The 14,311-nt window shown below is 48.3% G+C and overlaps 3 protein-coding genes across 6 annotated transcripts in view; 2 read left to right on the top strand and 1 right to left on the bottom strand.

The window, feature by feature from the left end:
* RNF25 (ring finger protein 25) overlaps window positions 1-4,673 on the top strand; it is a 6,735-nt gene extending 2,062 nt beyond the window's left edge. Inside the window, exons 2-10 of one of the 2 annotated variants that reach the window (XM_015585435.2) lie at window positions 421-495; window positions 732-834; window positions 923-990; window positions 1,088-1,157; window positions 2,333-2,404; window positions 2,503-2,646; window positions 3,000-3,089; window positions 3,386-3,520; window positions 3,719-4,673. In XM_015585435.2, coding sequence (XP_015440921.1) covers window positions 421-495; window positions 732-834; window positions 923-990; window positions 1,088-1,157; window positions 2,333-2,404; window positions 2,503-2,646; window positions 3,000-3,089; window positions 3,386-3,520; window positions 3,719-4,297 — 1,336 coding nt within the window. In that variant the 3' untranslated portion in view covers window positions 4,298-4,673. Of the gene's footprint in view, window positions 1-420; window positions 496-731; window positions 835-922; window positions 991-1,087; window positions 1,158-2,332; window positions 2,405-2,502; window positions 2,647-2,996; window positions 3,090-3,385; window positions 3,521-3,718 lie in introns of both variants that reach the window. The other variant, XM_006906715.2, reaches the window with a different exon arrangement.
* A 156-nt stretch (window positions 4,674-4,829) lies between these two features.
* Window positions 4,830-8,448, bottom strand: LOC102884217 (mitochondrial chaperone BCS1). The gene is made up of 8 exons (XM_006906716.3): window positions 8,348-8,448; window positions 6,969-7,337; window positions 6,728-6,867; window positions 6,343-6,537; window positions 6,018-6,081; window positions 5,602-5,771; window positions 5,291-5,408; window positions 4,830-5,141 (listed from the first exon to the last, which is right to left on the bottom strand). Exons 2-8 carry the CDS (start codon window positions 7,286-7,288, stop codon window positions 4,889-4,891), a joined length of 1,260 nt encoding a protein of 419 aa, XP_006906778.1. The 5' UTR covers window positions 7,289-7,337; window positions 8,348-8,448; the 3' UTR covers window positions 4,830-4,888.
* Window positions 8,449-8,552: 104 nt separating this feature from the next.
* Window positions 8,553-14,311, top strand: part of ZNF142 (zinc finger protein 142) — a 15,389-nt gene continuing 9,630 nt past the window's right edge. The window contains exons 1-5 of one of the 3 annotated variants that reach the window (XM_015585450.2): window positions 8,553-8,709; window positions 8,974-9,118; window positions 9,879-10,192; window positions 12,283-12,867; window positions 13,929-14,093. In XM_015585450.2, the coding sequence (XP_015440936.1) occupies window positions 9,114-9,118; window positions 9,879-10,192; window positions 12,283-12,867; window positions 13,929-14,093 (1,069 nt within the window). In that variant the 5' untranslated portion in view covers window positions 8,553-8,709; window positions 8,974-9,113. Of the gene's footprint in view, window positions 8,710-8,942; window positions 9,119-9,878; window positions 10,193-12,282; window positions 12,868-13,928; window positions 14,094-14,311 lie in introns of all 3 variants that reach the window. The other 2 variants (XM_025043288.1, XM_006906717.3) reach the window with 2 other exon arrangements.

The raw sequence follows: 14,311 nt of genomic DNA on the forward strand, positions 1-14,311 counted from the left end.
AGGGAAAGCCGAGTGGTACTGGTAACCTTAAAGTTAATCAGTGGGTGTCATATTTGCGGATCAGAGAGATGATCTCTAAAGAACAACCAACAGTGCAGCGAAACTCAAAGGAGGGAATCAGGAAACCAGGCTCTGGTCCAAGTTCTGCTTCTGTTAAGCCTTGAGATTTGGGCTAGTTATTCCACCTTCTGGGAATCTGTTTCCTCATCTGTTGGCAGAAGTGATCTCTAAAACTCTGATTTCCATGATTCCTACCTGGCCATTTGACAACTTGAAACATATTTCCCCCATTTTTGTGAAGGTTAGCAAGAGAATGCAGTCAGGCAGGATGCTGCTTTTCTACAAAGCTAGCCTTCATTGGCCTTAGTAGGCTTTAACAGGGAGAGCGTAATGGTGAGTCAATCTCCCCTGTCTCTCTAGGGTCCTTCCCTCTGAAGTCGAGGTGTTAGAATCTATCTATCTGGATGAACTACAGGTGGTCAAAGGAAATGGCAGGTATGTATTCAACTAAAGGTGAGCAGGAGTCCCCTTAGTAATAAGATTCCATGCAGAATCTGTGTGCCTTGATTCGGAGATAATGTACACAAAGACTGTTCCTTTAATCCTCATCCTCCAAAAGAGTGACTCCAGTGCTCACATCCTCTGCCTGCTTTGCTGTCTCACCCCCATCCTGCCTAGCCCTCAAGCCCCTGCCCAGTCACATCCCAGGTCTCCACTTCATCTACCTGCAGATCTTCACCATGGGAGGTCTACATCACCTTGCATCCTGCCACAGCAGAAGACCAGGATTCACAGTATGTCTGCTTCACTCTGGTGCTTCAGGTCCCAGCACAGGTGAGGTCCATAGCTCATGGCAGCAAAAGGGAAAGGGGACAGGCCCTGGGATGAAGTGCTTTAGCAGTAACTTGTGGTTTTCTACTAGTATCCCCATGAGGTGCCACAGATCTCTATCCGTAACCCCCGAGGACTCTCAGATGAACAGATCCACAAGTAAGTGGGCTGGTCAGAGCAGGGAGAACTCAGAATACAGCTCAGTCTGGCGAGGGAAGGGAGCGAGCCTAATGTTTGCTTTACTTTCTTCCTCTAGGATCTCACAGGCGCTGAGCCAAGTGGCCAAGGCTGGGCTGGGCGCTGCCATGCTCTATGAACTCATTGAGGTAGGAGGTGTCCTAGCCTGGGGAGATGTCCTTCCCTTCAAGCTAGAGCAGTTTCTCTCAGGGGAAGCCATCGACCTAGAATTTTGAATATACCTGGATTTATTCATTTAGTTCTTGTTTAGGTAAGGTCTCAATCAATCCAGAAAGATGAAACTCTTGTGTTTCAAAAAATCTCCCCAAAAGACAGTTGTGTAGCTTTCCCAAGTTTCCTATTCCAGCATCTCGACAGAAACCTACTTTTCCCCTTTAACTTGCATTTTTCTTCAGTTTCCGTGCATTTTTTGTTCTCTTGGCATTGGGAACTGAAAGAAGCAAGAGATGGAACCCTGCCTGGAGGGTCTTTGCCATAGATGAACACCTGAAAGCTAGTCTGCCATTAGAGCTGACTAGAAAAACTCATGGTTCTTTTACTCAGTTTCTATCCTACTGAAGGAAACAACCCAGATGAAGCAACACCTGGAGCTACAGTCTAATACACAGATAACACTTGCTATTTGAGATTAAAAACACAAGTAGTCTTATTTTCCTCTACGTTGCATTTTTAAGAATGTTTAGAAAAGAAAGAAAGTGAGTGGCCTGGTGGCAGAGACTGGGCATAGACAGACCACTGTATCACTCTTGAGTCAGGCCTCCACAATGCAGCTTTGAACTTTGGGGAATTCCAGAACATTAGCTATTCAAATCACAGTGCAAATGCATATTTCACAGCTCAACTCGATGCCTTTTGAATTCTCTGCTCTTTTGGGTTGTCCATGCCTTGACTTTTTTCTGAAAGCCTACTCCAGAACAACTCAGTGATGCTCGAAGGGAGTCAACCAAGAAAGAAAGGCCTTCCAGAAGATGTATTTTTTTAAAAAAATTTTTTTTAGAAAGTATGTTTTAATTGAACATTACTTTTCTCTCTGTATTGTTTTCATTTCCAAGAGCTATTAAAGGTGACTAAATGAGTGGGGAAATTATTAAATTGGATTTTGAAGCCAGGCTGACTTGGAAGGAGGGGCGGGGACTTAGAGCAAGGTTGATTCCAAGCAGAGGGAGCATCACCAAGACAGAAAAGCATGGACACGAGGTAACAGACTGGCTTGGTTGATGATCATCCAGCCAGTCACTCCTGGGAGTAGTATTCAGTTCTTGCCGCTGCCTCCCTGTTTGAACAGTGTCTTCTCTCCTCTCAGAAAGGAAAGGAAATTCTCACAGATAACAATATCCCCCATGGCCAGTGTGTCATCTGCCTCTATGATTTCCAGGTGGGTCTCTCTCTTGGGACCTGGGTTCTGCTTGGGATGGGCAGTGGAGGGCTTGTGAAAGAGCTCAACATCATGCCCTACATCCATCCTCCCTCCAGGAAAATGAGGCCTTTACGAAAACACCCTGTTACCACTACTTCCATTGCCACTGCCTTGCTCGGTACATCCAGCACATGGAGCACGAGCTGCAGGTTCAAGGACAGGAGCAGGAACAGGAACGGCAGCATGCCACAACCAAACAGGTTGACCCACCAGTCCCTGCTCCCATTTGGCACCACTGACTCTCCAGCCTTTTCTCTTCTTCCAGTCCAGTGGCTCTTAACTTTTTAAGGGTCATAGATCCCTTTGAGATTAATGAATGCTCACCTCTTTAGAAAAAGAGCATCTTTATATACTTGTAATCGTACTGCATGTAGTTTCAGAGGGTTCCAGGCCTCTAGCTAGGCAACCCCTGCTCTGCCCCACCTCACTTCCGAACAGGTATGCCTGTGCCCTTCTGTCCCAGCCCTCTATAGATTAGGCTTGCTGACTGGGTTGGGCAGCTGGGGATCCCCCTGGGCTATGAAGCAGGGATGTGATTTCTCCTCTTTAGAAGGCAGTCGGTGTGCAGTGTCCGGTGTGCAGAGAGCCCCTTGTGTATGATCTTGCCTCACTGAAAGCAGCTCCTGAACCCCAACAGCCCATGGTAAGAGAACTCCCTTCTAATCTGAACCAGAAATAATGGCATTTTCCAAGGAGGGAGAAATGGCATCTTGTTTACCTCGAGTGGGATCTCTGGAATTGGGCTCGACCTGCCTTGGACCTCTCTGCAAAGCCACAGCTCCCATTGGGAGCCCAAGGCTTCACTCGGGAGCCCAAATCTGAGGGATAAAACCAAGGACCTTATGCAGACCTCCTGAAGCAGTCCTGGAAGAGTAGGGGCTCAAGTCTGCCGCCTTCTGTTTGTTCGTTCCCCCTGCCAATCTGTGCCCTTCCTTTCAGGAGCTGTACCAGCCCAATGAGGAGAGCTTGCGCCAGCAAGAAGAGCGCAAGCGGCTCTACCAGAGGCAGCAGGAGAGGGGGGGCATCATTGACCTTGAGGCTGAGCGTAACCGGTACTTCATCAGTCTCCAGCAGGTGAGGAAAGGGTTTCCCACACCTCCCCTAATGACACCAACCTTCCTACCAACACCCCTCTGCCATGGCCATAGGGTGAGCTCTGTTCTACCCAGGGAAGTTTTAGACTGATGGTAGTTGGCTCATTTAGTGGGCAAGGGACCTGTAGTTAACTGCTTTCACGCTGCATCTTCTTCACTGCATCTCACTTCTTTCTAGCCTCCTGCCCCTGTGGAACCAGATTCAGCTGCAGATGCCTCCAGAGGAGCCCAGCCACCCAGCTCCCTTGCCACAGAACTATCTACTTCATCAACTGCCCAACCCACCCTGTCAGCTCCTCTGCCTGTGGCCTCCCAGTACACTTGCGAGAAGATTCCAAGGGCTGAGCCAAATCAGCAGAAGTTGGGCGAGACCCAGAAAGCTATGCTAGATCCCCCCCGGGCCAGTCGAGGCCCCTGCAGACAGCCTGAACGGAAGCACTTAAAGGGAGGGGAGTACAATGTCTCCAAAGGTACCAATGATACCCAGGAACTGCCACCTCCTGAGGGGCCCCTCAAGGAGCCCATGGACATAAAGCCAGAACCCCATAACCAAGGGGTTGAAGGTCCTTCCCAGGAAAAGGGGCCTGGCAACTGGCACGGTCCCCCACCCCGCAGGACTCGGGACTGTGCTCGCTGGGAGCGCTCCAAGGGTCGGACACCGGGTTCTTCCTACCCTCGCCTGCCTCGGGGTCGGGGAGCCTACCGGCCTGGTACTCGAAGGGAGACCTTGAGCCTGGAATCTGAGGATGGTTCCTAGCAGTACTGACGGGGGAGAGGGAAATGGGGGTGGGAGTGGGGGAAATAAAGAGATTTGGCCTTGGTTGGCTTCTTTGCTCAGTAGTGCCTAGCCTGTGAAGTATGGCTGTCTTTCTAAATTCCTAGCAAGGCTGGAGTGTGACAGAGGAGCCCCAGATTTTCCCCGAAGTCTGTTCTCCCACAAGATCAGGGTCTGGGTCAAGAGGGATCTGACATCTTAGCTACTTTAGCGGGTTTCAGAGAAAACTAGTCTATACCAATGTGCAGGAAACACCTTGCTTGGTAACCCACTGTATACAACGTTATATATGCCTACATCATACACACACACAATTTGGAAGGGATTCTTTAGGTGGAAGATTATACTTTTCTGTTTACTACAGTGTCTCCTCTTTCCCCTTTGTCTTAGGCTATACTGCTAGCACTTGTGTATGTTCACACCTGATGGCCCCTGTAGGCATCTGTGATTGCAGTCCATGGTTTTTAGGCAAGTACCAATACAGAGCGGGAGGAAGGGAGGTCAGAGACCAGAGTAGTGTGGCAGGTGTTTATTGATTCTCCTAGAGGAGGAGAGCTTTGCACCGCCTAGTTGTCACCTCTTCAGGGACTCAGCATTGTGAATTGCTCCTTCAGGGTCATTTTTATACAGCATGAAGTAGCCTTGCACCTGGGCAGGACTGATCTGAGTTGTAACTTGAAGGACACGTTTTGCAAAGGCCTCTGCCAAGGCAGGTGCTTGCCCCGGATAGAATCTCTGGAACATCTGGGTCAGCTGCCAGTGTGAGCAGTAGCCCACATACTCCTTCAGGTCTACTCGCCCAGGGCGTATCAGGGCAGGGTCCAGTCTAAGAGGCCAAGGCAGCAAAAAGTCATGGGCAGTAGTATCACTGGTACCTAAAATAATGGTCCCCTCTGACCCTCCTGATCCTCCCAAGGCACTGAGGTGGTGGAATCTGGCCTCACAATCTCAGAGTAGTACTTCACTGCTTCCTACCTGTCAACATGGTTGGTGGTCATGAACACAATGCGGGCCTCAGTGGAAGCCACACCATCCAAGGCATTGAGCAGTCCACTGAAGGTGAGACGACCTAGACCCTGATACTTGACTGGATCTAGAAGGCAAAGAAAAAGAAGCATGGGTGGCTGGTCATAGCCCTACTTAAAATTAGCCCCTTCTGTCCCTCTACATTCTCCTACTTATCTGTGCCTCTCGTGGGCTCTTGTTGCTAAGCCAAGCATCCTCTAGATTGCTACTTTCTTCAACCATCTCTCATTTAGAAACATCCCTCAACTCCCCTCACTTACTCTCCGCAGCCAGGTCTCGACTGAGAAAGGCAGCATCCACATCCTCCAGGAGCACCAGGCTTTGTTGCGGGGCCACACTCAGCAGGTGGTTGAGCCGGTCATCAGAGAGGCTGGAGTCTGTGAGACTCAGCAGGCAGATGCTGTGCTCCAGTTCCCCAGCCAAGGCTGTGCTATGGAGGATGGGAGAACAGGTGGTTGGCAACATGGGAATCTCTTAGCAGTGGGAAATTGGGCCCAGCTGCTCGTTCCTCACTGTACTAGGTATGTCTCTGGCCTATCCCTTCCCCTACTCCACCCTAATGTTCCACAGGTCTCATGTTTATCCTGGCGCTGTTCCCCACATTTATTTCTCTTTCCAATCTTAACGACCCAGTTTTTCTTCAGTTTGAGAGTTAAGAGAAATGTTGACTACTCACATAAAACTGCTCTTTCCGCAACCAGGGGGCCCATAAAGCAGGTAGCCACGTCTGTAGGGAATGCCTAGGAATACAGCCAGGATAATCAAGACCTAAAATCAATCAATCTGCCCCAAATGTCCACATTCATTCCTCACCCTACTCCCTGAAGACCTGTGGACCTCGGTATTGGAAGAAATCATCCCTATAGGCAACTTTCCCTTTTATCTCTGGGAACTGAGCTAGAACTTTATTCACTCCATCTGGCCACAGAGACTGACCTGATTTCCTCATATTCTAACACCACACCCAAAACAGCATGGCCAAGACTCCAGCTGCATCTCACCTCTGTCAGTGTACCACTTGGGGTTATCGATGAATTCCCGTATGTCTCTGACAATTCGATCGGCCAGACCCTGTTCTAGAACCACAGAATTCAGTGGCCGCCGCCGGCGTGGATAGCCAAAGGGGCGCCATTCAGAGCCCATGGCTGTGTACATCACTGTCTTCCCTTCCTCCTGCTGCAAGGCTAGCTCTCGAGCTGGGAGAGAAAAGATGAGACAAAGCCAACATTCCTCTCTGCCATGCCACTAAGGCAGAGCTGTGCCAGAATAGCTTCCCTCAGCCCTTGCTCCCAGGGGCTCAGATCCTCCAAGCTTCTCTTCTTCTGATGTCAAATGCCCCCATTCCTACAAACCGCCATAGAGCTTGCCTATGCCATCATCCCACACCTTCCTCCAGGATGTTGAAGAAAACCTTGCGGTCAGTGCCCAAAGCTGTAAAGGTGACAGATTCCCATGGAGTCCCCGTCTGCAGGTCTATCATCTGCATCTCTCGGCTTCGTTCCACTCGGATCCATTTCCCCTGATACCTGAATAAGAATGGTCAAAATGGGGTGAAAGAATGAGTCACACCCAGCTCCCCTCATTCTCTTTTTCTACTCTCACAGCCCTCCCTGGCTCCCAACCTTACCAGATAAAGTGGTTTCCAGGGCTGGGGACAAATTCAAACTTAGTGGAGATGCGGCCACTCTCATGCTGAAGGTACGAGGTCTCGACACTGAGGTGCTGAGTACGGGTACTGTGACGGGTGAGCCAGCTAAGCAACCAGGCATAGCTCCTGTCTCTAGCAGGGACTTCCAGTGTGATCATGTAATGACGCCGGAATGCCACCAGGCCCAGCTGGGCACCCTTCCGGGCCAGGGCCAGGGCTGTACCCACACCCACCAGCCCAAATCCAGCCCCAAAGTAGGGATTGTCCTTCAGGGTCAGAATAAAGTCTGAGAGGGGCATCCTGAAAGGGAAACACCGAACCTTACAGGCCCTGAGGCATTTTCAAAACCTGGGGATAGGGAGCAGTAGAGATGGGACAAAGCACAAGATTAGTTTAGCAATTAGATTCCAAAGCCCCTCCCTTCCGCAAGCCTTCCCTCCTCAGAAGCTGGGAGCAGGAAAGACAGGTCAGCTACTGGGTGCTTCAATGTCCTCCCTTTGTGGGGTGGCCATGGTGTTGGAATGCAAGGGCTGAGACTCCTAGCCCCTAGTCCCATTTTGCCCTTCATTATCCTGTTCATACCTGTTTTCTGCCAGAAGACTATGTCTGGAGATTGCTTAATCCCGAGAGAACAATGTAACGGGCTTGTCTCTTTAGAATTAATTTTAGCTCTTTCTTGAAACGACATCTTAATGGATCCCCACCTCTAGCCTCACCAAACTGTTATACTGGGGTCCAGGTACTTCTTCATAAAGATGGCTTCAATCCTATTACTATCCCTACTCCAACACCTCACAAAAGACCACTGAATTAGGTAAAAACTCTTCTGCCTGGCACTCAAAGCCCTCTATAACAGGGCGCCCATCTACCTTTCATGGCTTAGTTCCTAGAACTAACTCCCTGTTGAACAAATATGCAAACCACCTCCCACCTCCTGGCCCAAGCAGTTCTCTCGACTCGGAAGCCCATTCTAATTTATTTTCTCCAACTGAAGTACTGCCCATCTGCTGCTTTCTTCATGGAGATTTTCCAGAAGTCTCTGCAATAAAACGGGTCTAATTCTAGACCGTAAGATCCTGAGGGGTAGAAAGCCAAATCGTTTCTAGTACCCTCCCTAGCTCTCTACCACTTTGCTCTGAGCCTGGCACGCGAGGTGGTGAAATGACAGCAGTGACCTCGACTGAGGCTCAGAGTTGGACCCAAAATTCTAAAATGCCTATGCATGGAAGGCCACAGCCAAAGCCCTATCCGCTCCGGGTCCCTGTCGGACGCCCATAAGCCCCCTGCGAACCCCCTCTACGCCCCAGCTCGCGCCTCGAGCAACATGGTTTGAAGTAATCGGTCACACCGCCCCTTACCGCCATGACTCTCTGGCCCTCCCTCTCAATGGTTTCACTCCTCTGCACTCGAGGGAAGCGCCGCTCGGCCCCGCCACCGAGTTCTTTCATCTACTTCCCGCCACGCCCACCACAGAGGCCCGGCCACTCTGCTCCACAACTCTCGATGGTACTTCTCAGGCTTCACAGCGAGGGGAGGTGAGGAGGAGAAACGATAGAGAAAACCATAGAGTGCTCCGCTTGAGGAAGAGAGAGCAGCCTCCAAATGCCCGATGCCATAGAGGCCGCTGGGCCGGAGGCGGTCGCATAAAGGGCGTCCCGGGAGGCCGCTCCGGCTTCTGTAGACCATAGAGATGCGGCTCCCGCTGGTCCTGGGCCGGGAGGTGAGTGAGCGGCTGCTGGGTTGACTAGTAGTGAATGCAGGTGGAGCGGGCTGGAGGCAAAAGTTTCTCTAGCCCCAGGATGAAGGCGGGCCTGGGAAGTGGGAACCTTCGGGGGGAAGGTGCTGAAGGGAGCACGCCTAGAGCGGAGCCCCGGTGCATCACCTCGGCCGCCGCGGTGCCTCAGTCGCGTCATTGCCCTGGACCCCGCCCGGTTGTCCGCTGCCTTTCCTCAGGACCGTAATCATGACGATGCTCCATCTCAAGCCTTGCAGGTTATAATCGGCTTTCCCATTCGTCGGCTCTTATGATTCCCGCTCCCGCTCAATGATGTGGACGCTGTCATCGCCTCCACTTTACAGATAAGAAAGCTGAGGTCCAGAGAAGCGAGGTGACTGTCCAAATCCATGCGGTGAGTCAGCCCACAGACAGGTGGAAACCGGGTGCCTTGGTCCACAGGCCAGGTCTCATTCATACCCCAGGCCTTCTTTCTGCCTTAATCTGTCAGGAAGCTTTCATAGTGGAAGTGACATGTGTACAGATTCTGAAAGGATAGTTAGGAGTTGGTTAGCCAGACAAGAAAGATGAAGAAGGGGGGAAAGCCCATCAAGTTGAGAGACAGAGACAGATATGCATGTGTGCAAGTATAGCAACAAAAGAGAATATAGCGAGTTTGGGGAATGACTGGTTCAGAGATCTGTTGAGGGCAGAAGTGGAAGATGAATCTGGAGAGGTCAGCAGGGACCAGATCATGAAGGAAGGGTCTTTACCCATGCTAAGGAATAGTAAGATAAAAAAACGTTAAGAGGAAAAGAAACCTCTGGGATCACTTGGCCCCACCCAATTTTGTTGCAGATAAGAAAACAGACCCAGATTGCTTAATGATTTGACCAAAGTCCCTTAGCTCCAAAAAGACATAATCTGTAGTCTTTAAGATATTGGCCAAAACTTGTTGGCTATCTCCTAATAATTGATCCCTATTATAATTTTTATACTTTCTTGTTCTAGACATTGTCATAAAAAGAAAACTTCTAGGTTGACTAGACATGCCATGCTGCCATACAAGGAAATGCTAAGTGTGCAGGCACAAGTCTGTTCACCCACAGCAATTGGGAAGAAAGTGAGAGATCTAACTATATTTTGTTTGGTTTCTCTTTTGGTTGGTTTATCAGCACTTCAGAGACCACAGCACACAAGTTGGTGGTGATGACAGATTCTGTGTTGGACTCCCAGCCTGCCAACAGCACTGGGGAGATGGATGGACTGTGTCCTGAGCTATTGCTGATCCCCCCACCTCTCTCTAACCCTGGAATCCTGGAGCCCATCCAGAGCCCCTGTCCTTCCGGGAACCCTTCATCTTTGCCTGCTGACCCAGGCTGCCTGCTGGTAGAGGCCACAGCAACTGAAGAGGACACAGGGAACATGGAAATCATTGTAGAAGCAGTAGCTGGAAACCTGTCCCCAGGTGCTCCTGGAGAGACCCCAGGTACAAACATGGTGGTTAGCAGACAGTGGACAAACAGCCCCGAGATTTTGCCTGTGCTATTTCTGATCCTTCTATATAAATATGATGAGAACACAAGGTAGCATCCTATTTTTATACTTAGAGACGTAATTTGATTTGCAGTTGGTAAATGTTGACTGAAGGCTGGCAAGGTGGTGCACAACCTTGTACCAAGCTCTTGGCAGTCTATCCCTGCAAGGGCTTTATGTCTGCTAGGCAGTATTCCAGAAGGGAAAACCTTTCTGACACCTCTGCCCAATCCTTACTCCAGTAGTCCTTAGAGATTCTTTTCCCCCATATTGACCCTCCTACCCAGGAACTCAGCCAGGGATTGGGCAAAAGGTCTAGCCTCTACCACCCTAGGTTTGGCAGAGCTTCCCCGAGGCAGTCTGGTATTTCCCTGCCCTAGTTTCTTGCGTATAACATATTTACCTCATCTAAGGCATGTGGTTAAGAGCTGGAAGAAAGAGCCAGAAGATTCTCCCCTTTATTCTTCCTACATCTACATCTTCTCATTTTTAAGTAACTTCCCTGTTTTTTAACTGCCATCTTCCAGCTACAGTTGTTACAACTTCCTCTGGCAGTGTACAAAGAATATTGGGAAAGATTAGCTAATTTGATCGTATAATATTTCTAAATCTCTATGCGGTAAAATAAATAATAAATAAAAAATGATCCTGGGAAAAACATTTGCAATGTGTAAGAAAGAGTTACTATCTTTAGAGTTTAAAGAGCTCCACAAAAGGAAAAGAAACAGTATTTAAAAGGGGTAGGGGGAATCTACATGAAATGCAATAAAGAGGAAATAAAAATAATAACTAAGAATGTTTAATCTCAATAACACATAAATTCCAGTTAAAAAATAACTATGAGATGTTATTTTTGTTTTGGCAAAAATCGAACATTTTTTATAATACCTAGTGTTGATGAGGCAGTGGGGAAATAGACACTATTTTATAGCTTATGGAGAGTATAAGGTCAATTTATCTACATAACAAATTTTAAAATGTGCATACTTTGACCCAGTAATTCCACTTGTCGGGATCTGTTTCATAGAAAGACTCACACACATATACAAGGATATGGGGATAACAATGTGTAGGCTAGCTTTCTTTGTAATGGTTGGAAACAACCCAAATATTCATCAGTAAGGGCAAAATTTCATTTTGATTTACCCATGGTCTGAAGTACTATGAATTGGACCAAAAAAAAAAAAAAACTGTACTCATAGATAAAAGTATCTTTGCTATATAGCAAGTGTAAAAAAATTAGCAAATTGCAGAAAAATGACCCAAGAAAATCTGAAAGGATTTAGACAAAACTGCATGTGTATGGCAGGATGGGTATTCTTTTTTTATATATGTCTGTATGATTTGAATTGTTGCACTGAATATTTAAACAAAAATTATAAAGAGCAAAGACCACCAGAATAAATGGGCTTGAGTAATGGCTCCACCATTAACAAACATGGTGGCCTTAACCTCACAGAATCCCAAGTCCTTTTCAAAGGACAGCTGGAGGACCAAGGAAGTGTTTCCTGAACTTTTCTTTGTCAAGGTCCTGCCTTGCTTGCTTAAGAAATGGTAGTTTTTATTATGAACAAGATTTGATTCCTTTCAAAAAGCATGTTCTCCATTTTATGAATTACTGTACCTACGAAAATCTCTTTACAGAATATGAAGGTAACACTTTGTCGTCTGTATTGCAAGATATTATCCCCAGATTGTCATTTTCTTTTTTGGGGAAGTTTTTAATTTGGGAGCAAAATATATTGCCTTTTTTTAATGCTTTCTGGATTTTGGTTAATACTTGTTATATTGATTTAACAAATATTTATTAAGTACCTACTTCGTACCAAGTATTGTGCTAGATACTGGGAATCCAAACACATGTGCACAGTAGACTGTCCCTGCCCTCATGGGGTTTATGGTCCAGGTGCAGAATCAGACTTAAAGTCCATCTCCATTCCATTAATATTAAAATATTCACCTATGTTTTCTGCTAGTAACTAACTTCTCTGAGTCTTGTTCCATCTGATTCTGTGGCTTTCTCTGTCAATCCTCTACCTGCAGGTGTCCTGGTAAAGGTGGTGGAGGTGTACTTCTGTGAGCGCTGTGAGCAGAGCTTCGCAGAGCCCACTCTGCTGGCCCTGCACCAGTGCACTGAGACCCTTATACAGCCTGTGCAGGGCCTCTCTAGCCCCCCATGCTCTGTAGAGCTGCCTCCCAGCAACCTCACTCTCTCCGGCCCTCTGCAGGGCCAGAGCCAACCAGATAGCTCCCTGCCATGCCCTGTGTGTAGACAGGAGTTTGCCCAACCCCAGGCCCTGAAGAGCCACTTCAAGATTCACCGGGGCACTCCTGACACCTTCTCCTGCCCAGAGTCTGGCTGTGTTTTCTCCGCTGAAGATCGTAAGGGTCTGCAGCACCACCTGAGGCAGACCCACAGAGTGGTTCCTGTGCCCTGTTCTTTCCGGGGCTGCCCACTGCTCTTTGGGAGCCAACAGGGCATGGAGCTGCACCGACAGGCCCATTACCCTTTCCACTGCAACCATTGCAGCTTCATTGGCTCCAACGTCAAACTCTTCCGGCAGCATCGGCGCAGCCATAGGGCCGGGACACAGGGAGAACTGTCGGCCGTTCAGGAGCTGCTGCCAGGTATGAGGCCAGGGGCCCAGCAGTATGCTGCCTGGAAAAGCAGTTATTTCTAGTGCCATGAATATATGCCTGAATACAAGAGAATTCAGAGTAGCGGCTCAGGAGGACAGAACTGCTGGCTGACATGGGAAGGTGTCTAGAAACCTTGGACCAGTCAAAATATATGGGATACAGAGCAAGTCCTTGTCCATGACATTGAGTAAAATCTGCCTTTAGGTGTACTGTGGCCTTGAAGTTACTTAACCACTATTCTCTTCTGATCCATTTCAGAGCTTTCTGGGGCAAAAGCTAAAATGCCCATCATTGGCTATAGCCACTGGTAGAATGCCCATAGACTGCATTTTAGAGCAAGTGGTGTTGGGTAATAGAACCTAGAGTTATTTTGAAAAGAAACCTTTAAGGAGGGTGGTGCTTCGTGATTCTTGTTCCTCTTGATCTCAAAAAAAGTCATGGGGTTGAGTAGAGGAGCAGGAAGAAATAGGGATATCTGGCCAGGAAAGGCCAAGATTCTGATGAGAGAATTTGGCTTACTAAGACTCATTTGTGCTCTGTTCCCCAAGAGAAGACCTTTTTTTTCTGGGAAGTATTCACAGGTCTATGCTTCACTGAAGCAGCTGCCTCTACTGAAGGAGAGAAGGAATGGATTTGAGGGGGACAGTGTGACCCCAAGTTGCTGAGTTGGGTTTCTCAGAACAGTTTAGAGATCAGGGTATGTTTCTCAGAACAGTTTAGAGATCAGGGTATGAGCCACCAGCCATTAGCACTGGGAACCTGAGCCATGGAAGTGTAGTCCACCTATTCTCTACCTCTCTGTCCCCTACCCCTACTCCAGTGACCTCAATGCTCTTACCTTCAAGGAGTCTGAGAATGTTATCTGAGGTGTGTGATTTACTTTAGGCTGGAGCATTACTGACAGCTTAGCTCTGGTCTTCCTATAAGAACCCGAGATTCCCTTATGCTAAAGGGGGAGGGTGATTCTGCCAGCCAGTAAGAGAAGATGTACAAGCATTCAGTGCTGTCATTGGCTCCTGTAGACTTCATCAAGTTTTGTGTGTCTCCAGTTCTCAAACTGCCCCCAGGAGGAGAGCCTTCAGAGGAAGCAGGTACACCCCTGCCTGGGCAGGAGTCAGCTGAAGAGGAAGACGCAGAGGAAGAGGAGGAGAATAGCATCCTGAAGGACTCCCAGAAAGCCCTGGAGAAAAGCCATGGGGCTCAGCAGTTGGAAGGTGACGACATGGTTAGGCTTGAACCTCTCGGTAGTGGGAAGGAATGGCTTGTGGAGAACCTGACATTAAAGCTGTAGGGTTTAGTTTCCTAAGCTTTGGTTCAGATCTTTTCATTCTTAAGAGTCTACTTTGACATGTTTAGTGGGAAAACAATACATGGGTAAAGACACTATTAGAGTTTGCTTTCCTGGGCCTATTTTCCTCGGGCAGAAAGCTCC

This window comes from Pteropus alecto, unplaced genomic scaffold (genome assembly GCF_000325575.1).
Source record: "Pteropus alecto unplaced genomic scaffold, ASM32557v1 scaffold110, whole genome shotgun sequence".
In the NCBI taxonomy this organism is placed as follows: Eukaryota; Metazoa; Chordata; class Mammalia; order Chiroptera; family Pteropodidae; genus Pteropus; species Pteropus alecto.